General features: G+C 35.1%; 1 protein-coding gene across 3 annotated transcripts in view; it reads left to right on the forward strand.

Annotated features, from left to right (window-relative positions):
- LOC106870418 (sorting nexin-2) overlaps positions 1-21,580 on the forward strand; it is a 35,398-nt gene extending 13,818 nt beyond the window's left edge. The window contains exons 2-8 of one of the 3 annotated variants that reach the window (XM_014916484.2): positions 7,483-7,582; positions 7,829-7,906; positions 14,393-14,494; positions 18,370-18,569; positions 19,402-19,503; positions 20,246-20,387; positions 21,452-21,580. In XM_014916484.2, the coding sequence (XP_014771970.2) occupies positions 7,483-7,582; positions 7,829-7,906; positions 14,393-14,494; positions 18,370-18,569; positions 19,402-19,503; positions 20,246-20,387; positions 21,452-21,534 (807 nt within the window). In that variant the 3' untranslated portion in view covers positions 21,535-21,580. The remainder of the gene's footprint in view (positions 1-7,482; positions 7,583-7,828; positions 7,907-14,392; positions 14,495-18,369; positions 18,570-19,401; positions 19,504-20,245; positions 20,388-21,451) is intronic. The other 2 variants (XM_052972079.1, XM_052972078.1) reach the window with 2 other exon arrangements.
- The last annotated feature ends 963 nt before the right edge of the window (positions 21,581-22,543 follow it).

Below are 22,543 nucleotides of genomic sequence, written 5' to 3' on the forward strand. Positions count from 1 at the left end.
CGTAAGCTTCAATGCTTAAATGATACACAGTATATACATAGAAGCACCATAGTTTCCGCCTACCAAATTCACTCAAAGTATTGATGAGTTCAAACTCATATTCGAAGGCACTTCTCCAAAATTCCACGGAGTGGAACTGAATTCTAAACCAGATGATCGCTAAGCGATCTTACTTAAAATTACGTTTTCTCCTTTTTTTTTTTCTTTCTTTTGCTGTACATTTTTGTGAACATCGTTGGTTATAAACTTTCTAACGAATCAATCACTGGTTCACAACATTTACGATAACGAGAAGGGCATAAAAAGTATCCCAGCAACTACGGCGGAATATATTACTGTAAGGGATTATTATTAACACGCACCGGCTTCTCGGCAGTTTATTTTTTTCACTTGTGTGTACATTCTCGACACACGTGTGATGACCTAGTTTCACCCGAGACATCAGTCAACCCGAGGTTAGAGTAGAGGATACTTGCTCAAGTAATTGCTGTGGGGTCGAACCATTAAGTTGTCTCCTTAAATATATAGCCATGGCCTAGTTTGGGGGTGGGTAGGGGCGGAAGAATTGTCTCCCAACTACTGTTTAAAATGATCTCGTTTTATCTTTATTTAGACTCGTATATTACACAGATGATTGTGTAATATATTTTACGTATGTGTGTGTATATCTACGTATGTGTATGTTGTATGCTCGTTTGTCCATCTACGTACGTATTTGTGTGTGTATGTATATATATATATATACATATATATATACACACACACACACACACATAAATATATATGTTTTGTATTTAGTCTTTTATACAATATGCAGGTACAATTATGTATCCCTTGATGTGAAAAAATATTTCAGTTCAATCAATAAATAGATCGATAAAATAGGCAGCAGACGGAAAACAGTTAAAATGAATATGATTATTTTCTTTCTTTTATATATATCTTTTTTCAGTCTTTTGTCTGCTGTTATGAGGACTGGCTTGAAAGTCTAGTCCAGTCAAGGGCAAAACGGCCCGTGGAACCTTCTGAATGGCACGCCTAAAAATTAACCTTGAATCTTCTTAGTAGCACGGCCGGCCATGTCTCATGTGGCTTGCTTCTTGCAAAAAAGATTGTCCATGCTTGATTTAGTTGAGCAAATTGACCTCAGTGCTTAATTTTTTTTTAAAGTCTGGTTTTGTTGAACCGCTAAGCTACATGGCCGTAAACAAACCAACATCTGTTGTCAAGCGATGTATGTGTGTGTTGTCACAGGTACAGATACATGCTTCTGTACAGTTTCCAACAAAGCATTGAATGGCCTGTAGCCATAGTAGAAGATACATGCTTAAGGTGCTGCACAGTTGGGGTTGAACCTGACAGAAACCATTTGCTTGCAATGCAAGCTTCTTAACCGGACGTTGATGCCTGGAAATTATACTTTGTCCTTTTAGTTTCATGACTGTTGCCAGGTTCGTAACTACATAATGATCAATTCGATCTCTGCTGTATAGTAATTGGGGTATATTTCTTATAATAGGACTCGACTTGACTAATAGCTTCCAAGTGTGTGTGTGTGAAGGTATATAGGCTAGTGTTTAGGATGTTGCACTCCTGATTGTGAGTTCATGGGCTCAATTCCAAAAGCAGTGATGAGCAAAACACTTCATTTGACATTGCTGCAGTCCACTTAGCTGTAAATGGGTAACCCTTCGACTGACCTGTATCTTGTTCAAGGGTAATGTAAGCCTGACTGCTTAGCCACAATCTGGTGGTTAAGGAAATTGAATAGAAAAACATTACAAAGTTATGATATAGAGGAGACATTGATGGAAGGAGCAACAGAATTGAGTGAGTGATTTATCAACAAAGAGTGTGTGTATGTGTAGCTTTGCGTTCCTGGCACTTGTGCCGGTGGCACATGAAAAGTCATTTGAGCGAGATCGTTGCCAGTGCCACTGGACTGGCTCCTGTGCAGGTGGCACGTAAAATACACCATTTTGAGTATGGCCTTTGCCAGTACCACCTGACTGGCCTTCGTGCCGGTGGCATGTAGAAGCACCCACTGCTCTTGGAGTGGTTGGTGTTAGGAAGGGCATCCAGCTGTAGAAACTCTGCCAAATCAGATTGGAGCCTGGTGTAGCCATCTGGTTCACCAGTCCACAGTCAAATCATCCAACCCATGCTAGCATGGAAAGCGGACGTTAAACGATGATGATGATTTTCCATGCTTGCATGAGTCAAGTAAAAGTACACTGGAGCCAAGGTTTTACATTCGGATACTTTTCCTGTTTCCAACTTCCCCCTCTTTCCAAGTGGGCTAATAATCTCCCAGTCTATCAAATAACTGCCTGGATATGTTTTCTGTGGAGAATTAGAACCAAGCGAGACCAGTTGAATGAGCCCTTGTTTACTAAGATTCTGCAACATGTCAAGATGGCTAGACCTGCTTTTATTGTGAACTGCAAGCAAATGACGCATTCAGCAAATGATTGTTTACAAACCAGTGAATACTAGAGAATGACACACTCACACACACACACACACACACGGCAGGTTTCTTTTAGATTCTGTTTAGGGCTGTTATAGAAGGCATTTTCCCAAAGTCTCTTCAGAGAGACCGAACTTGAAACCAAGTGGTTTGGAGAACACTTCTTTACCACACAGCCATGCAATATTTTCTGTTGGTTGGTTTCCCACTTTCTGAAAAAGCAGTTGCGGAGATGAGAGAGAGAGAGTGAGTGTACAAGGAGTGATGGATTAGAAACATGGGAAATTAACAGGGTAGGGAGTCGGCAGCTGGTGAGACAGTTGGTTGTGAGAAAAAGAATCCAGTTAAATATAGGGAGAGATTGGGAAAAAAATATAGGAGAGGAAGAGATAGCACGAGGAAGGAAGGAAAAGTGGGAAGAAGGGAGATAAAGCTCTGCCCTAGAGAGCAGTTATTAGATATTGTGATACTATAACAGAGGTATAAAGAGTAAGCAAACGAGAGAAAGAGAATGGTAGAAAATGATGGGGTAGAGGTTTTGGGAGAAAAAAAAAAGATGGAAATATATTAGATAAACTAGAGAGAGGTAAAAATAAAGGGTAACTGAAAGAACGAAATGAAACAAGAAAATAACTGAAAGCAGTCCTCTGTGTGTGCATATATATATATATATACATACATACATATATACACACATATATATATATACACACACACACGCATATATATATATATGTGTATATATATATATATACATATATACATACACATATATATATGTACACACACACATATATATATACATACATACACACATATATATATACACACACACACGCATATATATATATATATGTATATATGTATATATATATATATATATATACACACACACACATATACATACACATATATATATGTATACACACACACACACACATATGTATACATACATACATACACTCTCACACATGCACCTTGGTTTCTTCTTAACTCAAATCTATCCCTTCATTCAGACTGATAAGACAGATGAAACTGAAATTGATTGTGAACATCTGCAGTGAAAAAAAAAAAAAAAAAGAAAATTTAAATTTAAATTAAAACTGGGAGGTACGAACAGTTTCTCTGAATGCTGAGATCAAAGACCTCTGCTGAAAACTCCATAAGAGCAGGTGGTACATGTGATTAGCAGTAGTAGCACTTGTGTATGTAGTATGCCAAGCAAGCTACACACATGAAATGTGTATGAAGTTATTTCACTTTAGTTTATGCCACCTTCTGCTGTATGTCAGGGTGGGGGAGACACGAATGTCAAGTATTCCATTCCTTTTCTCTTGTAAACGTGGCTACATGCTCAATTCAAATGCAATTAGTAGTTGTAGTAGTAGTAGTAGAAAAAGTCTGACATGACACAAGACTAAAAATTTTGGAGAGAAGTCAGTCAGTTATATTAACCTGCTACTTGACTTGTGTTTATTTTATTGATCTCAGGACAATAAAATGGTGAATATTTGAATGTAGAAAACAGTGCTGGAACGAGTACCACAAAATGTTTTAGCTAAATGCTCTAATAATTTTTATGTATCTACTAAACGTTATAGTAGTTGTAGTTTCTAATATATTCAAAAAATTTTGGGAGGGAAGGGAACAGTCGGTTCATACCGACTTCAATAATTCATGTGTATTTTATCAACACCAGAAGAATGAAAGGCAAAGTTGACTTTGGTGAGATTTGAACTCAATGGGAAGAGCTAGAATAAATACTGCAAGGCAATTTGTTTGATTCCAACCATTCTGATAATCCACCACTCATTGTCGGAATAACGTTGAGAAATGCCAGACACTAATCCCCTTCTAATCTATATTGGTCTGGAACATTGTATCATTGTACAAAACAAGCAGCAGTTGTGGTGGTGTATCTAGCTGTTTGTATTTTTTTCTTGTGTGTTTGTGGTAGGTTTGTCTGTGCTTTTGTGTACACAGTCACTCCCCAATTCCCAGATCCATCTACGACACTGTCAATAAATGCAGACATGGCTGTGTGGTAAGAAATTTGCTGTTCTACCATACAGTTTTGGGTCTAGTCCCACTGTACAACACCTTGGGTGTGTTCTTTAACCCTTGACTGACGGAAGCCTTGTCTGTGGATTTGGTGGATGGAAACTAAAAGACACCTGTTGTGTCTGTGTGCGTGTATATATTATGTGTGTGCATTATGAATGTTACTTTTGTACAAGCTGTGTTCTTCATCTCCAATCTTCTGTGGAAACCTGTGCGAGGTTACCAGCATTGCCTTCTAGCACTTGTGCTGGTGGCATGCTAGAAGGCAACGCTGGTAACGATTAGAATGTAGTTTCTGATAAGTAAAATGGAGGAATGGTCACTGTTGGAATGGCTTTGGTCATTGGTTTGTTGGGTGAAGGCTGATTTGGCTTTAGATAATACACTATTTAAGTCCATTTACTCTATTAGCCAATAAAAGAACTCCATACATGATTGCTCAGTTTGCTAGAAATAATAGCCCAGTCTCCCTTAAATCATACCTGTATTCTTTTAAAGAAAACACTTTTGATAATGATGATACTGTGTTCCCTGCACATAATATAACTTGATGGTCCAACTGGAGTGTCTTCAATATATCTCGACCCCATCAGAATTGACCTCTGGTCAAACCACTTGAACTCCCACCCACACTTCTGTGTACATCTCAGATTAATTTTTCCTCTTATCGTGATTAAAATAATAATCTTATTTTATTTTCAGTGTTTGCCTAGTTAACGCAGTTTTTCAGATTTCAAATATTTGTGTTTGTTGTCTCAAGTGTTTATACAGCTGGATTTTACACATTTCTAATGTATATCCATTCTAACTCTGAGGTTGGAGTAGCATCAGCTTCACAGCTGGGGATATTTTTGTGATTGTGGGGTGCAAACATGGATCTGTGGTTAAGAAGTGTGCTTCTTCACCCACATGGTTTTGGGTTCATACCCACTGCATGTGTTTTATACCTTAGCTCCAGGCTGACCAAAGCCCTGTATGTACATACATTCCTGACACATTTCTGCAAATAGTCCTTGTTCATTGTCACATATCTGAACCTTTGTCCTGGCTTGCACAAAACACTCTGCATTGGTGGCGTCCTACTCAAAAGTGACAGTTGTGGTAGTAGTTGCTGTTTAGCTGTAGGTCAGCCTCACTTGACACTGACAATGATTTCATTCAGGAGTTAATCCCGGAGATTGGATTTCAATGAAACAAAAGTAAATGGATATATAATAAAAGGGATTTTCTCACTCCATTCTCCTTGTTTGTAATTATCTCTCTCTCAAATATATATATGTGTGTGTGTATGTGTAAGTGGCTCCCATGGAGCAAATTTTTCACTTTCAGCATGCAGTCTCATCAAATTATATTATTAAAAGTGGATAACATTGAAATTAAGTTTTAACTTAACACTTTCTCACTCTATCCTAGCATGGGCTGGTGGGGTTATTATACACATTTTGACATTTAGATTCTTCTACCATTCTCCTCCTAGCCTAGCTGTAAATGCTGTAAATGTGACGTACTATCCAGACAGATATCTTACTTGATGATGGAGCCTTCTAAAGTAGGCTACAACACAACTCCTTCCAATGATGGTTGTTGATGTTGTTATTTAGTTTTAGTTCATCCCTGTTTAAGTATACCTGTGATGAAACATTTTTAGGCCGTGATCATCCTGGCTTTTTATTTTTCAGGAAGTGTTCATCCAGGACCACATTAATGCATTCTCCATCTTTTATCAGGTTGAGTAAAAAGTAAGCAATGTTTTGAACCATGAAGAATTTGTACAGGATTTTTGCAGAGTTTTGAATTTTTTTTTAAACATGTTTTTGCAATTGGCTGATAATACTTGCCCAAATGCATCAATAAATTAACATTGATTTCTCAAAATTTTGTAGCCTCCTGTCTATGATAAAAACCATTATCATTAGAGCCAGGAAACTAGTCAAAGCAATAGAAAGTCGGCTAAGGTACCTTATATACTGGATTAATTCAATTACCTATACTTCATTCTCTACAATATTAGCTTTGTACCATTAGATAAATAGGAAAAAAGAAAAAAAGAACTATTTAATATTTTTATACTTTTATCTTAATTGGAAATATCCTATTTCGGATTTTGACTAATTATTTATTATATTGTAGGCTAGCAATTAAAATATTGCTGATTAGTGTTTTGATAAAACAACTTTTTTTTTTGATTAGATAATCAGCTCTCAGATGGGAAAATAATTGCCCTCTGACATTTTCAGTAACCTATTTAGTTCTATGTTGTCACATTGTCATATTACTTTAAATTGTCTATTGTTTTATATTGCAAGTTTTCTAGATTTTTTAAACTATTTCTATAATTTTAGTTTGACATCTTTCTTTTTTTTTTCTTTCTCCTCCCATTGCATAATGTACCTTGACTGGTTGATAATGAATGATACTGAATGATAACGAGATTTAACATTATAATTATTAGAGTGAAAGATTGTTATTATTAGCTCCTTCCCCACCAAATTTCAGGCCTTGCCAATTGTAGACTGTTTAACCCTTGGTAATTCCTTATCAATGGCATTCCACTCCTGACTAACCCATCTTATATGCAGACAGTGTATCAAGGACTATGTTTTCAAATGGTTCCTTCCTTTTTTTTTTTCTTGTGAAGATGATGGTGTGTGATTTAGGGAGATCCAGATGTTATCTCAGCTGTTAAACAATGGCATTAAGGCAGCCTCATTGGTTTGTGCGTCTAGTGTTGTGGGTCTGTAATCTTAATACAAGCAGTGGCTCCCTTGGATCTGTTGTTGCTGCAACAGCAATGTTTGATTTTAAGTGCTCTGTGTAAAACTGAAGTTTTCATTTTATAAATTCTCACTACATCACTTTCTTACTAACAGCAACATATGTTTTTAAAATCTGCCCAGAAAATTTTCCTCTAATACTATATGAATTACAGTGTTGCTTTTCACGTTTTACAGACAAAGAAGTATGAACCAGCCAGTCTCATCTTAAATGAGGAGAAAGATGGCCCAGCGAGTTTGCCGGAGGACAATCTGAAAACGGAGGATCTTTTCGCTGGTGAGCTTTCATATTCATTTGGAAAACTCCTGTTTTTAAATATTACTTTGTTTTTCTTCTTACCCTGTTCTGATATAAAAATCTATTTTTGTTTTTGTTTAGATTGTCTGTAATGTCTCTTTGTCGTCCATGAATTGATATTTGGTTCGAATCAAATGAAATAGGTTTTCAGTTTTATGTCCTGGAATACTTGATTTTCTGCCACATTTGTGTAGGAATATATTTAATAGCATGTTTTCTTTTCAGTTGATGCTTATCCACTTGAAAGCAATGCAGATTTATTAGATTATGGTGAAGAATTCCGAAAAGGAATATTGGATCTAGGTTAGTTTGGCCAAAAGCCTACATGTCCTTTATGCTTCATGAAGACAATTTGTAGCTGGTTCGACTGCATCTTAGAACTGCATGTTTGTGCGTGTTACTTTATTTTTTGTTCTCATGTAGATGTGGCTTCACAATGTGCAGCTATTTTACTTATGGAAGTAGGATATTATATTATACAGAAGTTATTTCTCATAGGTATTAATCACTCAGACAGTCCTATTAGCAGATGATGCTTTATGACTAATTATTTACACAATCTATTTTTCAATTATTCTCAGTCATTTTTTTTTTGTACTTTACCTTCAGTCTTTGTACTACAGCCACTACTATTTAAAAAAAAAAAAATCTGCATTATTTGTCCTAGAATGTTAAGTGACAAGTGGCCTTTGAATTTAAGTTTTATATAGTCTTAATTGTGTAATACAAATTATAACTACACTATAAATGTTAAATCATTCACTCTTAAAACTATAGAACTCTGAGTAACTCCTCCGTTTGCTGAAGACTGTAATGTACAGACTGAGCCTGCCTTGTCCATTTTCACTATAACTTCTACATTTTAATCAGCCGAGATTCCCCTGGATAGCAGTTTTGATATGACACACTTTGACTGTTACCTTATCATGTTGTACTCTTGACCAAGGAGCTAAATGCTGCTTGGTCAAAGGTACAACGTGATACGCCACAAAACATACTGAAATCTGGCAATCTGTTTGATTAATTATCTCCAGGTCATATGTCTTCTAGAGCTGAGTTGCAACTACTATTACAACAACAATCATTCTCGATATGTTCAGTGTTCTGTCATTAAATTAGTCTCTTTGTCTCCTGTTTTTCTACTGCCACAAATACAGCTATTGTCTTCTCACAATCGTTGTCTCTCTCTCTCTCATACTTTGTTGATTAGTGATAACCATTGTTTGAAAGCAATTTGGAGATTACTATTACATGGAGGCAGACTTGAGAAAACTGCTGTTTGTAGACAAACTAAAGCTGACCCTTGTATGCGAGCAAACTGGAGATGACTGTTAAATATGAGCAGACTAGAGATGACTGTAAATATAAGCAGATTAAGATTGACCATTAAATATAAGCCGACTAGGGATGCCTATGAAAATCAGTGAGACTAGGAATGGCTATCAAATGTTGGCAGACTAGAGATAACTGTTAAATGTAGGTGGACAAGAGATGGCCATCAGCTGTATTGGTTGGTATTTAAATGAAGTTGGCTGTTTAGGCCAGACTACATCTTGACCATTTGAATATTTTAATGTATAGTCTAAGTTTCATGAGGATTTGTCACAACATACTGGGCAGTGCAATGATGAGGTACTATTTTCAGTGAGACTGCGATGTAAATATTTGAAGATGATGATTCAGTCTCTTTTTATGGTGGCGGTGACAGACTGTTTTAGTTGAAGTCTCACCATAGACATTTCTAAAATGATCCAAGCAAGCAGAACTGGAATTCAGCATTGCAGAGTATATGAAACGCTTAAATTTACAATCGCACCATGATTATCAATAGTAAAATGTATCTGCTGCAAGGTGGGTTCAGTTAGTGAGTTATGTGCAGTAGCCATTCATATATAGAGCTACTTCAGTAATAGTTTGAATCTTTCAGTCACTATTAAATGCTCCATCAACACCTGTCCTTTAGCTAGAAGTCCAAATCCCCCTGTCAACCTGGCTTACTGATAAGTGCATGATAACGTTTGATAGCTTTGTTTGGCAGCATGCATTTCAATTAATTGATACTAGATACTTTGGAACATGTTTTTTTATCTCAATGACTCACTCTTTCCCTAGGTGCAAGGTGGATGTTATTAGCTGATCTACTGAGTAATTTTTTTTGTTTTGTTTCTCTTTGCTTTTTATGTTTCTAACTTTGTAATGCAGATTATGTGAGGAAGATGAAAAAACAAAAAAAAAACAACAAACCACCACCTTCTGGTAAACAAGCTTGGTTTCTTTAAATTGATCCATAGACATCTATTATTTAAAGATGATGTAAGGTGGTGAACTGGCAGAGTTGTTTGTGAGCATATGGGACAAAATGCTTAGTGGCATTTTATGTTCTGAGTTCAAATTCCGCCAGGGTTGGCTTAGCCTTTCATTCTTTCAGAGTCTATAGAATTTGTATCAGCTGAGCACTGGGCTTGATATAATCAACTTAGCCCCTCCCCTAAAATTTCAGACCTTGTGCCTATATTAGAAAGGATTATTTAAAGGTGGGGTTTTGTTAGGGTTTGCAACTGATTTTCTCAGATTTGAACCATTTGTTAATGTACATTGGATGCTGTTGTCATGGGCCCAAACTATACCAGAGCACCATAACAACAAGGAAAGAGTTGTATATATTAAGTAGGAGAATTCTGCTGGACAATTAGGTGGAATGGGGGCTGAAGTTTGATTTGTTGGATCTCTCAAGGAGAAAATAATGCTAGCAGAGCAGAACTCTCCTTATAAGGTTGTGTTGCTGATAATGGCATTAGTGAGTTGAAAGGCCAGTGAAGGTAGCCATCAGATGGCAAATCTGTTGAAGCAGCAGAAGTGATGCCTTCAGAATCAATGATGGATGATGCAATTTCTTAGATTTTCCCACCATTTATAACTGACCAACTAGTGTCTCAGAAATCCTTGTAATGTCTCATAAGATTAGACCCCTAATTCTTAAGATTATTGCTGCTTAACAACCATTTCATCTGATATCATGAGTAGACAATTAATCTAATCCAGATTTTATTGAACCCCATGTCAGCCCTGAATGAGTAGACCTATGACCAAAAGCATCCCAGCTTTAACCTTTGTCTTAAATTTTTTTTCAGGTATTGTGTATTTAGGACTGTGTTATTCAATGTATCTTCCTTTTTTTTCTTTTTTTAGACAATAAAGTGTGATTTGAGGGAGATTTGGTTGCTATTTTTAGCAGGTTTAGTAGCGACATAGATGCTCCCTTCATTTATATTACCCAATAACTTGTTACTCTTGCCGTAAACTAAATTCTCATCCCTGTTACAATTTCCCGTCAAAAGCACTTCGTTCCTTTTGCATTATTAAACAGTTTCTGGAAAGAGCACAAATGTTAGCATTCTAGTTTCCCAGTCTTCCATCAATAATATATGCCTCCTAATCTTCATTGAAAGAAATCAATGAGTTTGACAAATGTGATAGAACTTAACAAACCTCAATTGCTGTACACTCAATCAAATTTGCTTCTTGCTTCAAGTCTTTTTGTGTCTTTTTTTTTTTTGTTTGTTCACACAAATTTTAATTTTTGATCTTTTAAATAAATTTGTATTTTTGTTTATGTATTGTTGATTTTACCCACATTTGAGTTTTGTGTGAATAATGTATGTTGACACTAAATGCATGTATAGCTAATATATATATATATATATATATATATGCACACACACACACTTGACATTGTTTCAGTAATTTCTTAATCTTTCACCGTTATTTTTCTCTTTGCCTGTGTTATAAATACGTATTGTCACTTTATTATATTGTATTAATATATAATTATTTTATCACCTTCTTTTTCTCTATTACATTTCATGTATTTTTGTATTTATTGCATGTATTTCACAAATTTCACACATTTATGTTGAATTACATTCTTGGTTTTACTTTTATTTCTTTATATTTTTTTTTGTAAATACATTACTTTATACATCAGTAAAATTGTAAAATTTTGTTGGCTATAAAAATAGGACAACACCTTCAGTAGATCTGATCTAGTAGTTCTCTGAATCAAATGTATACACCTAACTCTTTCTCTCTCACATATACATGCATACGCACCTCTATAAATAGTTAATGCTGGAAGGCATAAAATAATCCTGGTGTGCACGTACATCATTTTTATTAATGTTCCAACTAACATTAACCCAGTATTAGATTAGTTAATGCTTTTATTCTTTGTATGGCTTGATGATCAACTTTACATCAATTTATAATCATCAAATAAGATCTGATAGTATGTTAGTGTTAACACCTCAAAATAGATAGAATATTAACTAGAAAATATGTGGTGAGAAAAATGAAATGTTACTCTTAGGTTTCTGGCAGTACAAGAGACAATTCTGGATATGTCTTAGCCTTATTGTGATTTCATCAATGAAGCATAATTGCCAAAATAGTGACAAAACTATCTCAAAGTAAATGTTAAATATCGGTGCTATGAAATAGTTTTCTTCACTGCGTATTTCTAGTTAGCTTTTGCATTATGTTACTATTAACTTATTGTTTTTTTCATGCAGATGGCATATCTGAATTATTTAAAGATCAGCAACTTAGTGTGAAACTTTTAAATAACAGCCAACATACTTTTAAGATTTATATTCACCATTTTATGATAGAAATGACTGTCAGGCCCAAATGAGATTCCAACCATTCTAAAGTGGGTCCCTTGTTCATTATCTACTGTATTTGATGACATATAAACACATCTTTTCCTTCAAAATGTCTTTAAAAAATCACCTTTGGGCTTAAATGCAAAGTTGGGCCTATATTGCATGCTTTAATGCGCTATAAACTTTGGGAAGCATCTCATATGCCTTGTGCATCTTTTATGCCATCAAATACTGTTATACTAAGTTGGTATTTATAAGATACTGTTTATAATAGATAATAGCATTTAATGTCTGAGATGTTAAATTATAATGGTTAGTATGTTTAACAACTATTTACTGAAAATACAGATGCATTATACAATATTACACACCTGTAATGTCAGGTAATTACTACAGTGATTCTGATTGCTTAGGCTGCAGATTCTTCCTGTCCTTGGACTTGCCAGGGTAAGGTGACAGTCTTAGAGCAAAAGCAGTAATAGCAATGTGTCTAGTTGCAAGCTGCTAAGTGGAGGTGCTTGGTGCTTTGGTGAAAGTAAGATACAAACTTGTCAGAGAAAGTTCAATATGTTCTTTACTTAACTTTTGCATCTCTTTCTCTTTTAAAAAAAAAAAATTTTTTTATTTCTCTCTCCTGTTTCTGTCTCTCTTTTTCTTTCTCTCTCTCTCTCACACACACACAATTGTGCATATAGTAATAACTGGATGGTTCTAGTGAGATATTTAGCAAAACCAATATTCAAGTCCTTCATTAAAATTAGATTAACTATCAATGGCATGTTTTAAAAACGACCTGATTCTGCTTTGCTATTTTACCGACATTTTTATTTTATCTGATCCATGCAAACATAAAAAAGTGGACTTTAAATAATGATGGAATAGATACTGTTGAAATAATGATGGAATGGATACTGTTGGGTCATTCAACAGAGCAGATCCCAGTTGTGAATTTTAATTGCTTGAGTTTAAATACAAAGAAACAGGAAAAAAAGTGAGATAAGGAAGGGGGGAAAAAATAGGAGATAAAGCAGCAGAAAATGGAGGTGGGGGCGATGGGCCACATACCCTGGAACAAATGGTGTACTCAGCCACACCCTGCGATAATGACTGCAATGGCGTTGCAGCTGAGAATGGCCAGTGACACTCGCTGCAACAGCCAGTCCACCTTGTGGGGCTCATTTCTCCGATGGGTTGCCATTATCCCTATTTTGCCTGAGTAGACTTTTCAAATAAGTTCAACTCCACAGTTTAATGACTAAATCTTTTTGATTTTGTTGAATATGGGAGATAAAAAAAAATAAAAATAAAATAAAACAAAAACTGGCACACTTCGAACAAGTCTTTTTTGTTTTAATAAAGAAAAGTTTTCAAATAAAAAAATTTAGAGGAAAAGTATATAGAAAGTTGTTTTAAAAAATGTAAAACAAAGAATTGTTATTTTAATATTTACACATTTTTTTTGTGATCACTCTAGCATTTTTTAATAAAATTTTGTGAAGCTTTAAGTTATGTTTTCAAAATTTCATAGTGTACCATGCACCACTTGCAGTTCACTGCAACAGACACTTCAATTATTTCACTTTATAAGTTTGGATGTGACATTCTTCTTACACGAGAACACTTCAATGTTTAGGATTCCCTATCAAGTTTTGGATCGTATAAACCACAAATCTTTGATCACTGTAAATAGCATCTTCTGAAATTCAAATGTCAATTTTTTTTTTTTTTAAATCGGTTACATGATGTATTAACTAATTTGGCCATTGAGTGATAGAAATGATAGTATGTCTAATTTGATGTTTGATAGTATTTGCCTTCAAAAGGTCGACCGTTGAATCAATAAATAAATTAATTACCAGGTATACACTGAGGTTGCTTAGTATATGTGTGTCCTCATTACCTATGTAAGAAACCATATTAATGATTCACCAATTCTTTTCAAAATGTTTTCTTTGAAACTGTTGTGAAATTTTATTTTTAACTATGATGACACAATGTGTCTTTATGTTACAGTCACTTTATTTTACTGAAAATATTGTATTAGAGAACATTATTTAAATTTTTTTTTATTATTATTATTGTTGTTGTGTTTGGTTTGTGTGTAATGTGTGTGGTGTATTGTTGGCAGGCGGTGGGACCGAAATCAGTCTGGAACCAGACACTGAGCCGTCCACGACTGACACACCGACTGAAGCTCAGCCGGCTGGAAGTGCTCTCCCTACTCTCAACAGTGAGTTATTCACACTCCTGGATTGATTGATCCATATTGTCTTTAGAATATCATAGAAATTTAGCTATTCTATTACTGAAACCTACTAAATCTCAATAATTATAAGTGATAATTATAAGTGATTATTATAAGTGATAATTATAACATTCTTAACTAAAATGAATGAGAAAAACAATAAAATTCATCCTTTACCTGTGAAACCTAGTGAAGATATTAGAATATTTGTTAAAAAATATGAAAATTTAAGTGTTTTGTCAAAATAGATGAAATAATTGTATTCTTAATATGAAATTTGTTGGACTCAAAATAATCAATAGGCAAAGTTTTGGTAGGGGTGTCATAATTTTGCAGGTACATAATTAACTGGCTTATAGTTTTACATGTTAGTGTGTGTTTTCTTAATTGACAATTGACTATAAACTGTGGCCAACAGCAATGATATTTTGGATAAAATATCTGAATCTTGTTGATTCAGTTCAATCTGATTAATTCTTCCTGTTGTAGAAATTTGGCAAACTTCCTGAAAATTAGATTAAAATTGGTTTTGTACTGTAAATACAAAAAAAAAAAAAACACAGGAAACAAATTCTGATTTTGATATTCTTGTTATTGATTTTTATTGCTATGTAGGTTGTTTCTCTCACAATTTAGAATGTGATATTAGTTTGAAGAAATTGTCCTACCCAAGAAATAGTTCTTCTGCTTTGTTGTTAAATAGATTCACCTCTTCACATCAACTTGTTGATCAACTGATTTATTTTAACCCTCTAGCATTCAGATTGCTCTGTCAATAGTAATAATTATTGATTCACATTGTTTTAAATTAATTATGCGTTATCTTTAAGATTTTGCTGATATGATTGTTTATGTTTAGAATAAAATTGTAGGGTAGGTATGAGAGGGTAGATCTGACCTGTTTGAACAGAAAAGAGGTAGAGTGTTTGGGCCTGATATGGCCGGTCTAAGTGCTGAAAGCTTAAACATGTTCATGTAAATTCTGTGTTTTCTTCCATGGTTGAAAGGCAGTTGTTGGTGTTTTGGGGGTTAATCACTGTTTTATGTTTTCATCAACGTCACTCTCCTTGAATGACAGTTCAGTTGTGGTTGATCATTCAGGTTTAATAAAACCTTATCTCTTGATTCACATGACATTATTTCAGTTGCCATTATGACAAACATTTTCTTAGTTGCTCTCGAACTGCTGTTTTCAAAACTGCATGCAATTAAAGATACATTGTGCTACACATTTTAACAGACAAGCTTAGAATATTTGTATCCTGTTCTTTCTAGTAACTGACAGAGAAATGCTGCATGTAATTCTTAGTTGATTAAGAAGTTGGTCTTTTCTCACACCTAAGACAGAACACACACATATAAGCACATAATCTGAGCCAGATCAGTCTGTCTGTAAGGCAAGTCCTCATTCCCCAACTCTTTGACATCATCAGGTTTTATTTAAAGACCTCTACTCTTCCAAAATTGCTGATTCTTCCATCTAGGCTCATTTGATGTTGCTCTTCTTCACCTCTTTTGTTTTTCTTCAGTTCCAAACTGAGCAAACTTTAAACATCTAATTGCCTGAGATTAATTATTGTCAATAAGATTATAATTTTTCACACTAATTAACCTTATTTTTAATTATAAAATGATTTAATATTTACATTTGCAAGTTGCAGAGCTGGCAGAATTGTTAGCATTGCTGGCAAAATGTTTAGTCTCTCTGCATTTTGTCTGTCTTTATGTTCAAATTCTGCCAAAGTTGACTTAGCTTTTCATCTTTCTGGGGTCGATAAAGTAAGTACCATTTGAGTATTGGTGTTGATGTCGTCGACTTATCACCCCACTGAAATTGCTGGCTTTGTACCAAAATTTGAAGCCAATACTTCAATCTGCACTGCTTTTTGATTGATTTAATCTATAATCATCATCATCATCAGGTGTCTTATTCTTCTATGTGTCATTGTACCAAACTGGATTTGGACACAAATCCTTTATTTCTAAACTTAGTTGTAAGGCTCTTATCCACTAGGTTCCTGACATGCATACATAAAGGTAGTGATGATTTAAGTATTAAATATCAATGCAATTTTTATCTCTTGTCTGAAAAATAATAATTGAAAGAACATCCTTTCTCAGAATTTTCCCTTTCTATCTATCCCTTTTTTTTCACTGCTCCTGTAACAATTTAATATATTGACTCAGTTATAAGCATCTTCTAGTCTTAAGTGGAATTAAAAAACACTAAGGCTATAGTTCTTCTCAGACTAATTGAGAATATGAAAGGGAGAAGTTTCTCAACATTTCATTGACACACGCATAAGAAAAGAAAATTATTGATGTTATAGTTTTATAAGGCAAGGATAGAAAGAGCTAGAATTATCTATGACCTTATATTAAATTGTTCCTTCTGTTATTTTCTGGAAAAAAACTAAATTCAGGTTTTCTATTTTCTTTTTTTCTATTTTTGTTGCACAGTTTTGTTGATATATTATTATTATTATTATTATTTTGTGTGTGCACCATGAATGTTTGACTCGTGTCTTTTTAATTTCATTTTCTTCTGTCTGAAATTTGCTTGCTGTCGTTAAATTCTTGCATGCAAGTGCACACTGGATATATTTATTTATTTATTTTTGTTACTGCTCTATAACGATCACCAGTAATGATGATGATGATGATTTTTGGTAATGTTTTTATGAAACAGCCACAAAACCTTCTGTTAGTATGGTTTCAGAAATGTCTCCGAAGACCCTGTTATAGAATCGGCAGTTGGTCATTTGAAGTATTCTTCCTCTTGGTACAAAATGTAATCTCTTCTCAGTTGTTGTTGTTGTTGTTGCTTATCTTCAGGTTAGCCCCTCATCAACCAGATAAATGATCAAAAGTGGTTTAGCTGTTACTATCCTGTGTTGTTTTTTTTTCTCCTTTTATACATTGGGAACTGTATTGTACAATGCGTTTTCTTCATTTAAGCTAGTGGGGTGTAATTTGAAGAAAATTATCTGCTATTTGTTGCAACTTGAGTGACCACTTGGCGTGAGACTCCCTTGTTGGCTTGTGGTTCCCTAGTTAACTTACAGCTGCCTTGTGACTCTTTGACTTCTCAGTTTTAGTACAAGTTGTTCATTCTGCATTCAATTCTTTTTATTTTGTCACCATATTTTTCTACTTTAATAAGATGGTATATTCCTTTAATATTCTAAATACATCTTTTTGCTTCTTAGATTGTAAAATTCTTTGTGTATAACTGTTGGTGAGTGTAATTATACAACACGTTCACAGGCACATGCATACATTATTATGATTATATTTAGAAATCTGTAAATATGTAGCTCTTGTTATATTCTTTGTTAGACTGTTAGCTATTGTTGTTGTTGGCCTAAGCATACATCCCTAACTCATTAGATTATACTAGTACTACTACTACTAATAATATTAAGGATTTCAAATTTTGGTATTAGGCTTGAAATTTCGATGGAGGGGTAAGTCAGTTACGTCGACCCCAGTGCTTAACTGGTACTTATTTTATCAACCCCAAAAGGATGAAGGGCAAAGTTGACCTCTGCAGAATTTAAGTTCAGAACATAAAGGTGGATGAAATGCCATTAAGCCTTTGGCCCAGCATGCTGACAATTCTGCCAGCTCACTGCCTTTCTAATAGTAGTAGTAGTAGTAGTAGTAATAATGATAATAATGATGATAATAATAGTAGTAGTAGATCTTTGAGATTCCATCAGAAATTAAGAAAGAGACCATTTTGTGGTCCTTGATTCCTACAGAGCATTGTTATGGTTAGGTAGAAAGTTTAGGAAGTATTGAATGTTTGAATGTTTTCCATGTCCACTTGTCTGCATAACTATGTTGATATTTCTCAGGTGGCGGGACTGAAGTAAGGTTGGACTCCGATGAAGAGGAGACCGAAACCCCGACTGAGGCCCAACCGGCTGGAGTGTCACTCCCGTCAGAGAGCAGTGATGTCTCCAGAGCAGATGAAGAACCTCCAAGAGTCGGTATCTCACAGACATCAACTACTTCGAAAATGTCTTCATCGACTATAAAGCAAGACAAAAATGAGGTATGTGTATGTATGCATGTTCCTGTGTCAAAGACAATACATGTGTTCAGTTTTTGCTGAATGACCTGCACAAGCAATTTGTTTATAGTGACCAAACGTATGTGCTGTACATTAGCTAACTCGCTCCATCAAATTGACGTTACCTGAATAAGTGCATGGTGTACCACATGTCAGGTGTCAGTGAATGCAGAGCAATGTGAGATGAAGTGTTTTGTTCAAGCATACAATGCACCACCTAATCCATGAATTGAAACTATGATCTTGTGATCGTGAGTGCAATGCCCTAACCACTTGGCCATACACCCTCACATTATATAATATGTATGTGTGTGTGTGGTGTTTGTGTTTCTCTCAACCATTTCATCATGATAGCTCTCTTTCATCTCATTGACAATCTTTCAATTACAGATGAGGGCTGACTCTTGGTGGGTATTTTGCTTGAAATGTTGATGATGTATTTAATTGTTATCTGTATCCTATACTAAAGCAACTGATTAACAGAATTAGTGTGATGGACAAAATGCCTTGCTCTATTTAGTTGCATACCTTTATATGTATGTACGTGTATATGTATACCACCTGACTGGCCTTCGTGCCAGTGGCACGTAAAAGCACCCACTACACTCTTGGAGTGGTTGGTGTTAGGAAGGGCATCCAGCTGTAGAAACTCTGCCAGATCAGATTGGAGCCTGGTGTAGCCATCTGGTTTCACCAGCCCTTAGTCAGATTGTCCAACCCATGCTAGCATGGAAAGCGGACGTTAAACGATGACGATGATGATGGTGATGTATATATATATATAAATTATAAATTTTGTTTTCATTGGTTTCAGATTGAGGAAGAAGATCCATATACTCTTGAAATAAAAGTCTGTGAACCCAACAGGGTAGGAGATGGCATGGGAGCCTATATTGTTTATAAAGTCATCTCCAAGGTAACCTGACTTTTGATTGTACTTTTTAATCAGTCTTTTTTCTTTGTTTGGATTAAGGTTACCTTTTATTTTACTTTATTTATTTATATTTTTAAATTTGTATATTTATGTATGAATTGTTGGAGCAAATGTTTTTTGGTAGATTTTATTAATTCATGCTTATTACTAGACTGCTAAAGATTGTCAGTGTGTAGGTTTCATCTTTAGTGTGTGGTTAGTTATTTATTCTTTGTTGGTAGTTTACAACATGACCATTCTTACATACGAATTTTCAAATATTTTATTAGTCTGCAATGTTCATATTTACTTGTGTATATGTAAATAATTTAACCCTTTAGCATTTAAACTGGCCCTATCTGACCCATATATTCTTTCTGTTTTAAAATCTGGCCTCTTTACAATGTTATCCAAAAAATAGTCACTTCATTGAAATCTCATGGCTATATGATTAATTGAAAACATTGTGAATAAATAAGCATTATGTTTAACAGTAATTTGAATAGTAAAGAGTTAATGGAACATTATCATAAAACAGTGAACATTGTGTTTAGGAATCAACTTGCTAGATAATATGAAAGTAGTATATAATAGTCATTGAAGTTAAAATAAGTAGAAGAAATTTTAGTCAGTGTCTAATTAATGTGTGTTATTCAGCACTGGAGGCGCAATGGCCCAGTGGTTAAAAAAAATAAAAATAATAATAAACAGCATGAAAAATTATTTAATCTTTTCACATTTTCAGACTAATATTCCTGCATTCCGTAAAACTACCATGACAGTTCTAAGACGATTCAGTGATTTCTTGGGACTACATGAAAAATTAGCTCTTAAGTACATTCGAGATGGACGAATTGTGCCACCAGCTCCTGAAAAGAGTGTCCTTGGTAAAAAAAAAAAAAAAACCCTTTTTTTCACACTTTTTTTTACCTGATTGGTTAAATTTTTATTTTTTTATTCAGTTAAACTTTCTTCAATTTTCATATTAACTCTACAAGTTTCAAAAACAAAAAAATTTCCTCCATTGTTTCCTGATTCCCAGCTTTACTGTGTTGCTATTGCTAAGTGAGATGTAGGTATGGCTGTATAGTTTATAAGTTTTCTTCCCAACCACATGGTTTTGGGTTCAGTCCCACTACATAGCAACTTGGGCAAATGTCTTCTACTAAAGCCCTAGTGGGCTGACCTAAGTCTTGTGAGAGGATTTGCTTGACAGAAACTGAAAGAAGCCTGCTGTATGTATATTTGTGACAGAGGATCGAGATATGTGGTACATTGCTGTACTTAAGACATGCCCACCACAACAGAATTAAGGTCCTAAAAACCAAGGTGCTACATAAAATGCATCGGTGTGGATGCTGGTGCCCCATAAAAAGCACTGATGATGGTGCTACACAAAAAGCGTCCAGTACACTCTGGAAAGGTCGGCATTAGGAAGGGCATCCAGTCATAGAAACAGTCTATGGAACCTGGTGCAACCCCTGGCCTTGCCAGTTCCTTTCAAGCCATCCAACCCATGCCAGCATGGAAAACAGATGTTAAATGTTGATGATGACGATATATATACTTATTTGTGTGTGTGTTTATGTCTCCTTGTCTTGACATTGTGTGATAGCTGTACATGAAAGTCATATACATACCTGTATGTATATAATGACACTGTGAGACAGAATTATAAAAATGGATTTACTAAATGGGGGCATATTATGGGTAGCAAAATCAGCTAGTTACTAGATTAGTGGGACCTAATTTTGGGTTCACATCTTCAGAGTTATTCCTTCTAAAAGTAAACAGAAGCATTTGTAGATATTGGGAATTATATTTACAGTCAAGTCTTTTAATGTTGCTTGTCACCTATTTAAACAGGTTAATGATTCTGTTTATTGATATTTAGTGTAGCTTGTTTAACAACTGTCAATTGTAATGTTATATATCTATTGAATTGTTGCAGGGATGACCAAAATCAAAATGAATAAGGAGGAATCTGGATCCACCGAATTCATTGAAAGACGGCGACTTGCATTGCAAAGGTGAGTCTGAATTCTTTGTGTTAGCACTTTCATCATACGGAGCATTACTGGGAAGATCTTTAGCATTATTGTTATAACCCTTGAAGTTCAACGTTCTAGTTTTACTTTCATTTTCCTTGAGAAGGTATTTCGGGATGCTTTTATTATCCTTGGGGGCTTATTTGAAGCAGCATTGTACAGTTGGGATCTCTCCCTGTTGGCAACCATTGCTTGTTAGTCAAGTAAGAGATTATTCATTCTACTGGTCTTGAAAAGTGTTGAGCAACTGCCTGTAATGTAAATATAAGATGACCGCCAGTACCGCTGGACTGGCTCCTGTGCAGGTGGCATGTAAAATACACCATTTCGAGCGTGGCTGTTGCCAGTACCTCCTGACTGGCCTTTGTGCCGGTGGCACATAAAAGCACCCACTACACTCTTGGAGTGGTTGGCATTAGGAAGGGCATCCAGCTGTAGAAACTCTGCCAAATCAGATTGGAGCCTGGTGCAGCCATCTGGTTCACCAGTCCTCAGTCAAATCGTCCAACCCATGCTAGCATGGAAAGCAGACGTTAAACGATGATGATGACGACGACCATTTCACTTAGATAGTGACAGTCAAAGTTATCGAATGCCTACATTCATGCACAAACGAGTATGTATACATGTATCTTAAATCTATTTATAACAATAAAATGAAGCCTGGTTAGCAGTCTTCACATTCTCAGTTCAGAACCTGCTGAAGTTAACTTTATCTTCCATCCCTCCAGGGCTGATAAAAAAAAAAAATAAGAAAGCACAGGGGTTGAGAGTAGTGACTCGCCCCTCTCCCAAAATTGCTGGCCATGTGCCTAAATCAGAAACATTACTCTATTACTTGTTTCAGCCATGCAGCTGTGGTCACGCTGGAGCACCACCATTATTATCATTATTAAAAAATAATAATTATTATTATTATGTCAACTCTGCGTTTCATCCTTTCAAGGCCGATAAAATAAGTACCAGTTGAATACTGAGGTTGATGTAATTGTCTT

Source organism: Octopus bimaculoides, chromosome 12 (assembly GCF_001194135.2).
Source record: "Octopus bimaculoides isolate UCB-OBI-ISO-001 chromosome 12, ASM119413v2, whole genome shotgun sequence".
Classification (NCBI taxonomy): Eukaryota; Metazoa; Mollusca; class Cephalopoda; order Octopoda; family Octopodidae; genus Octopus; species Octopus bimaculoides.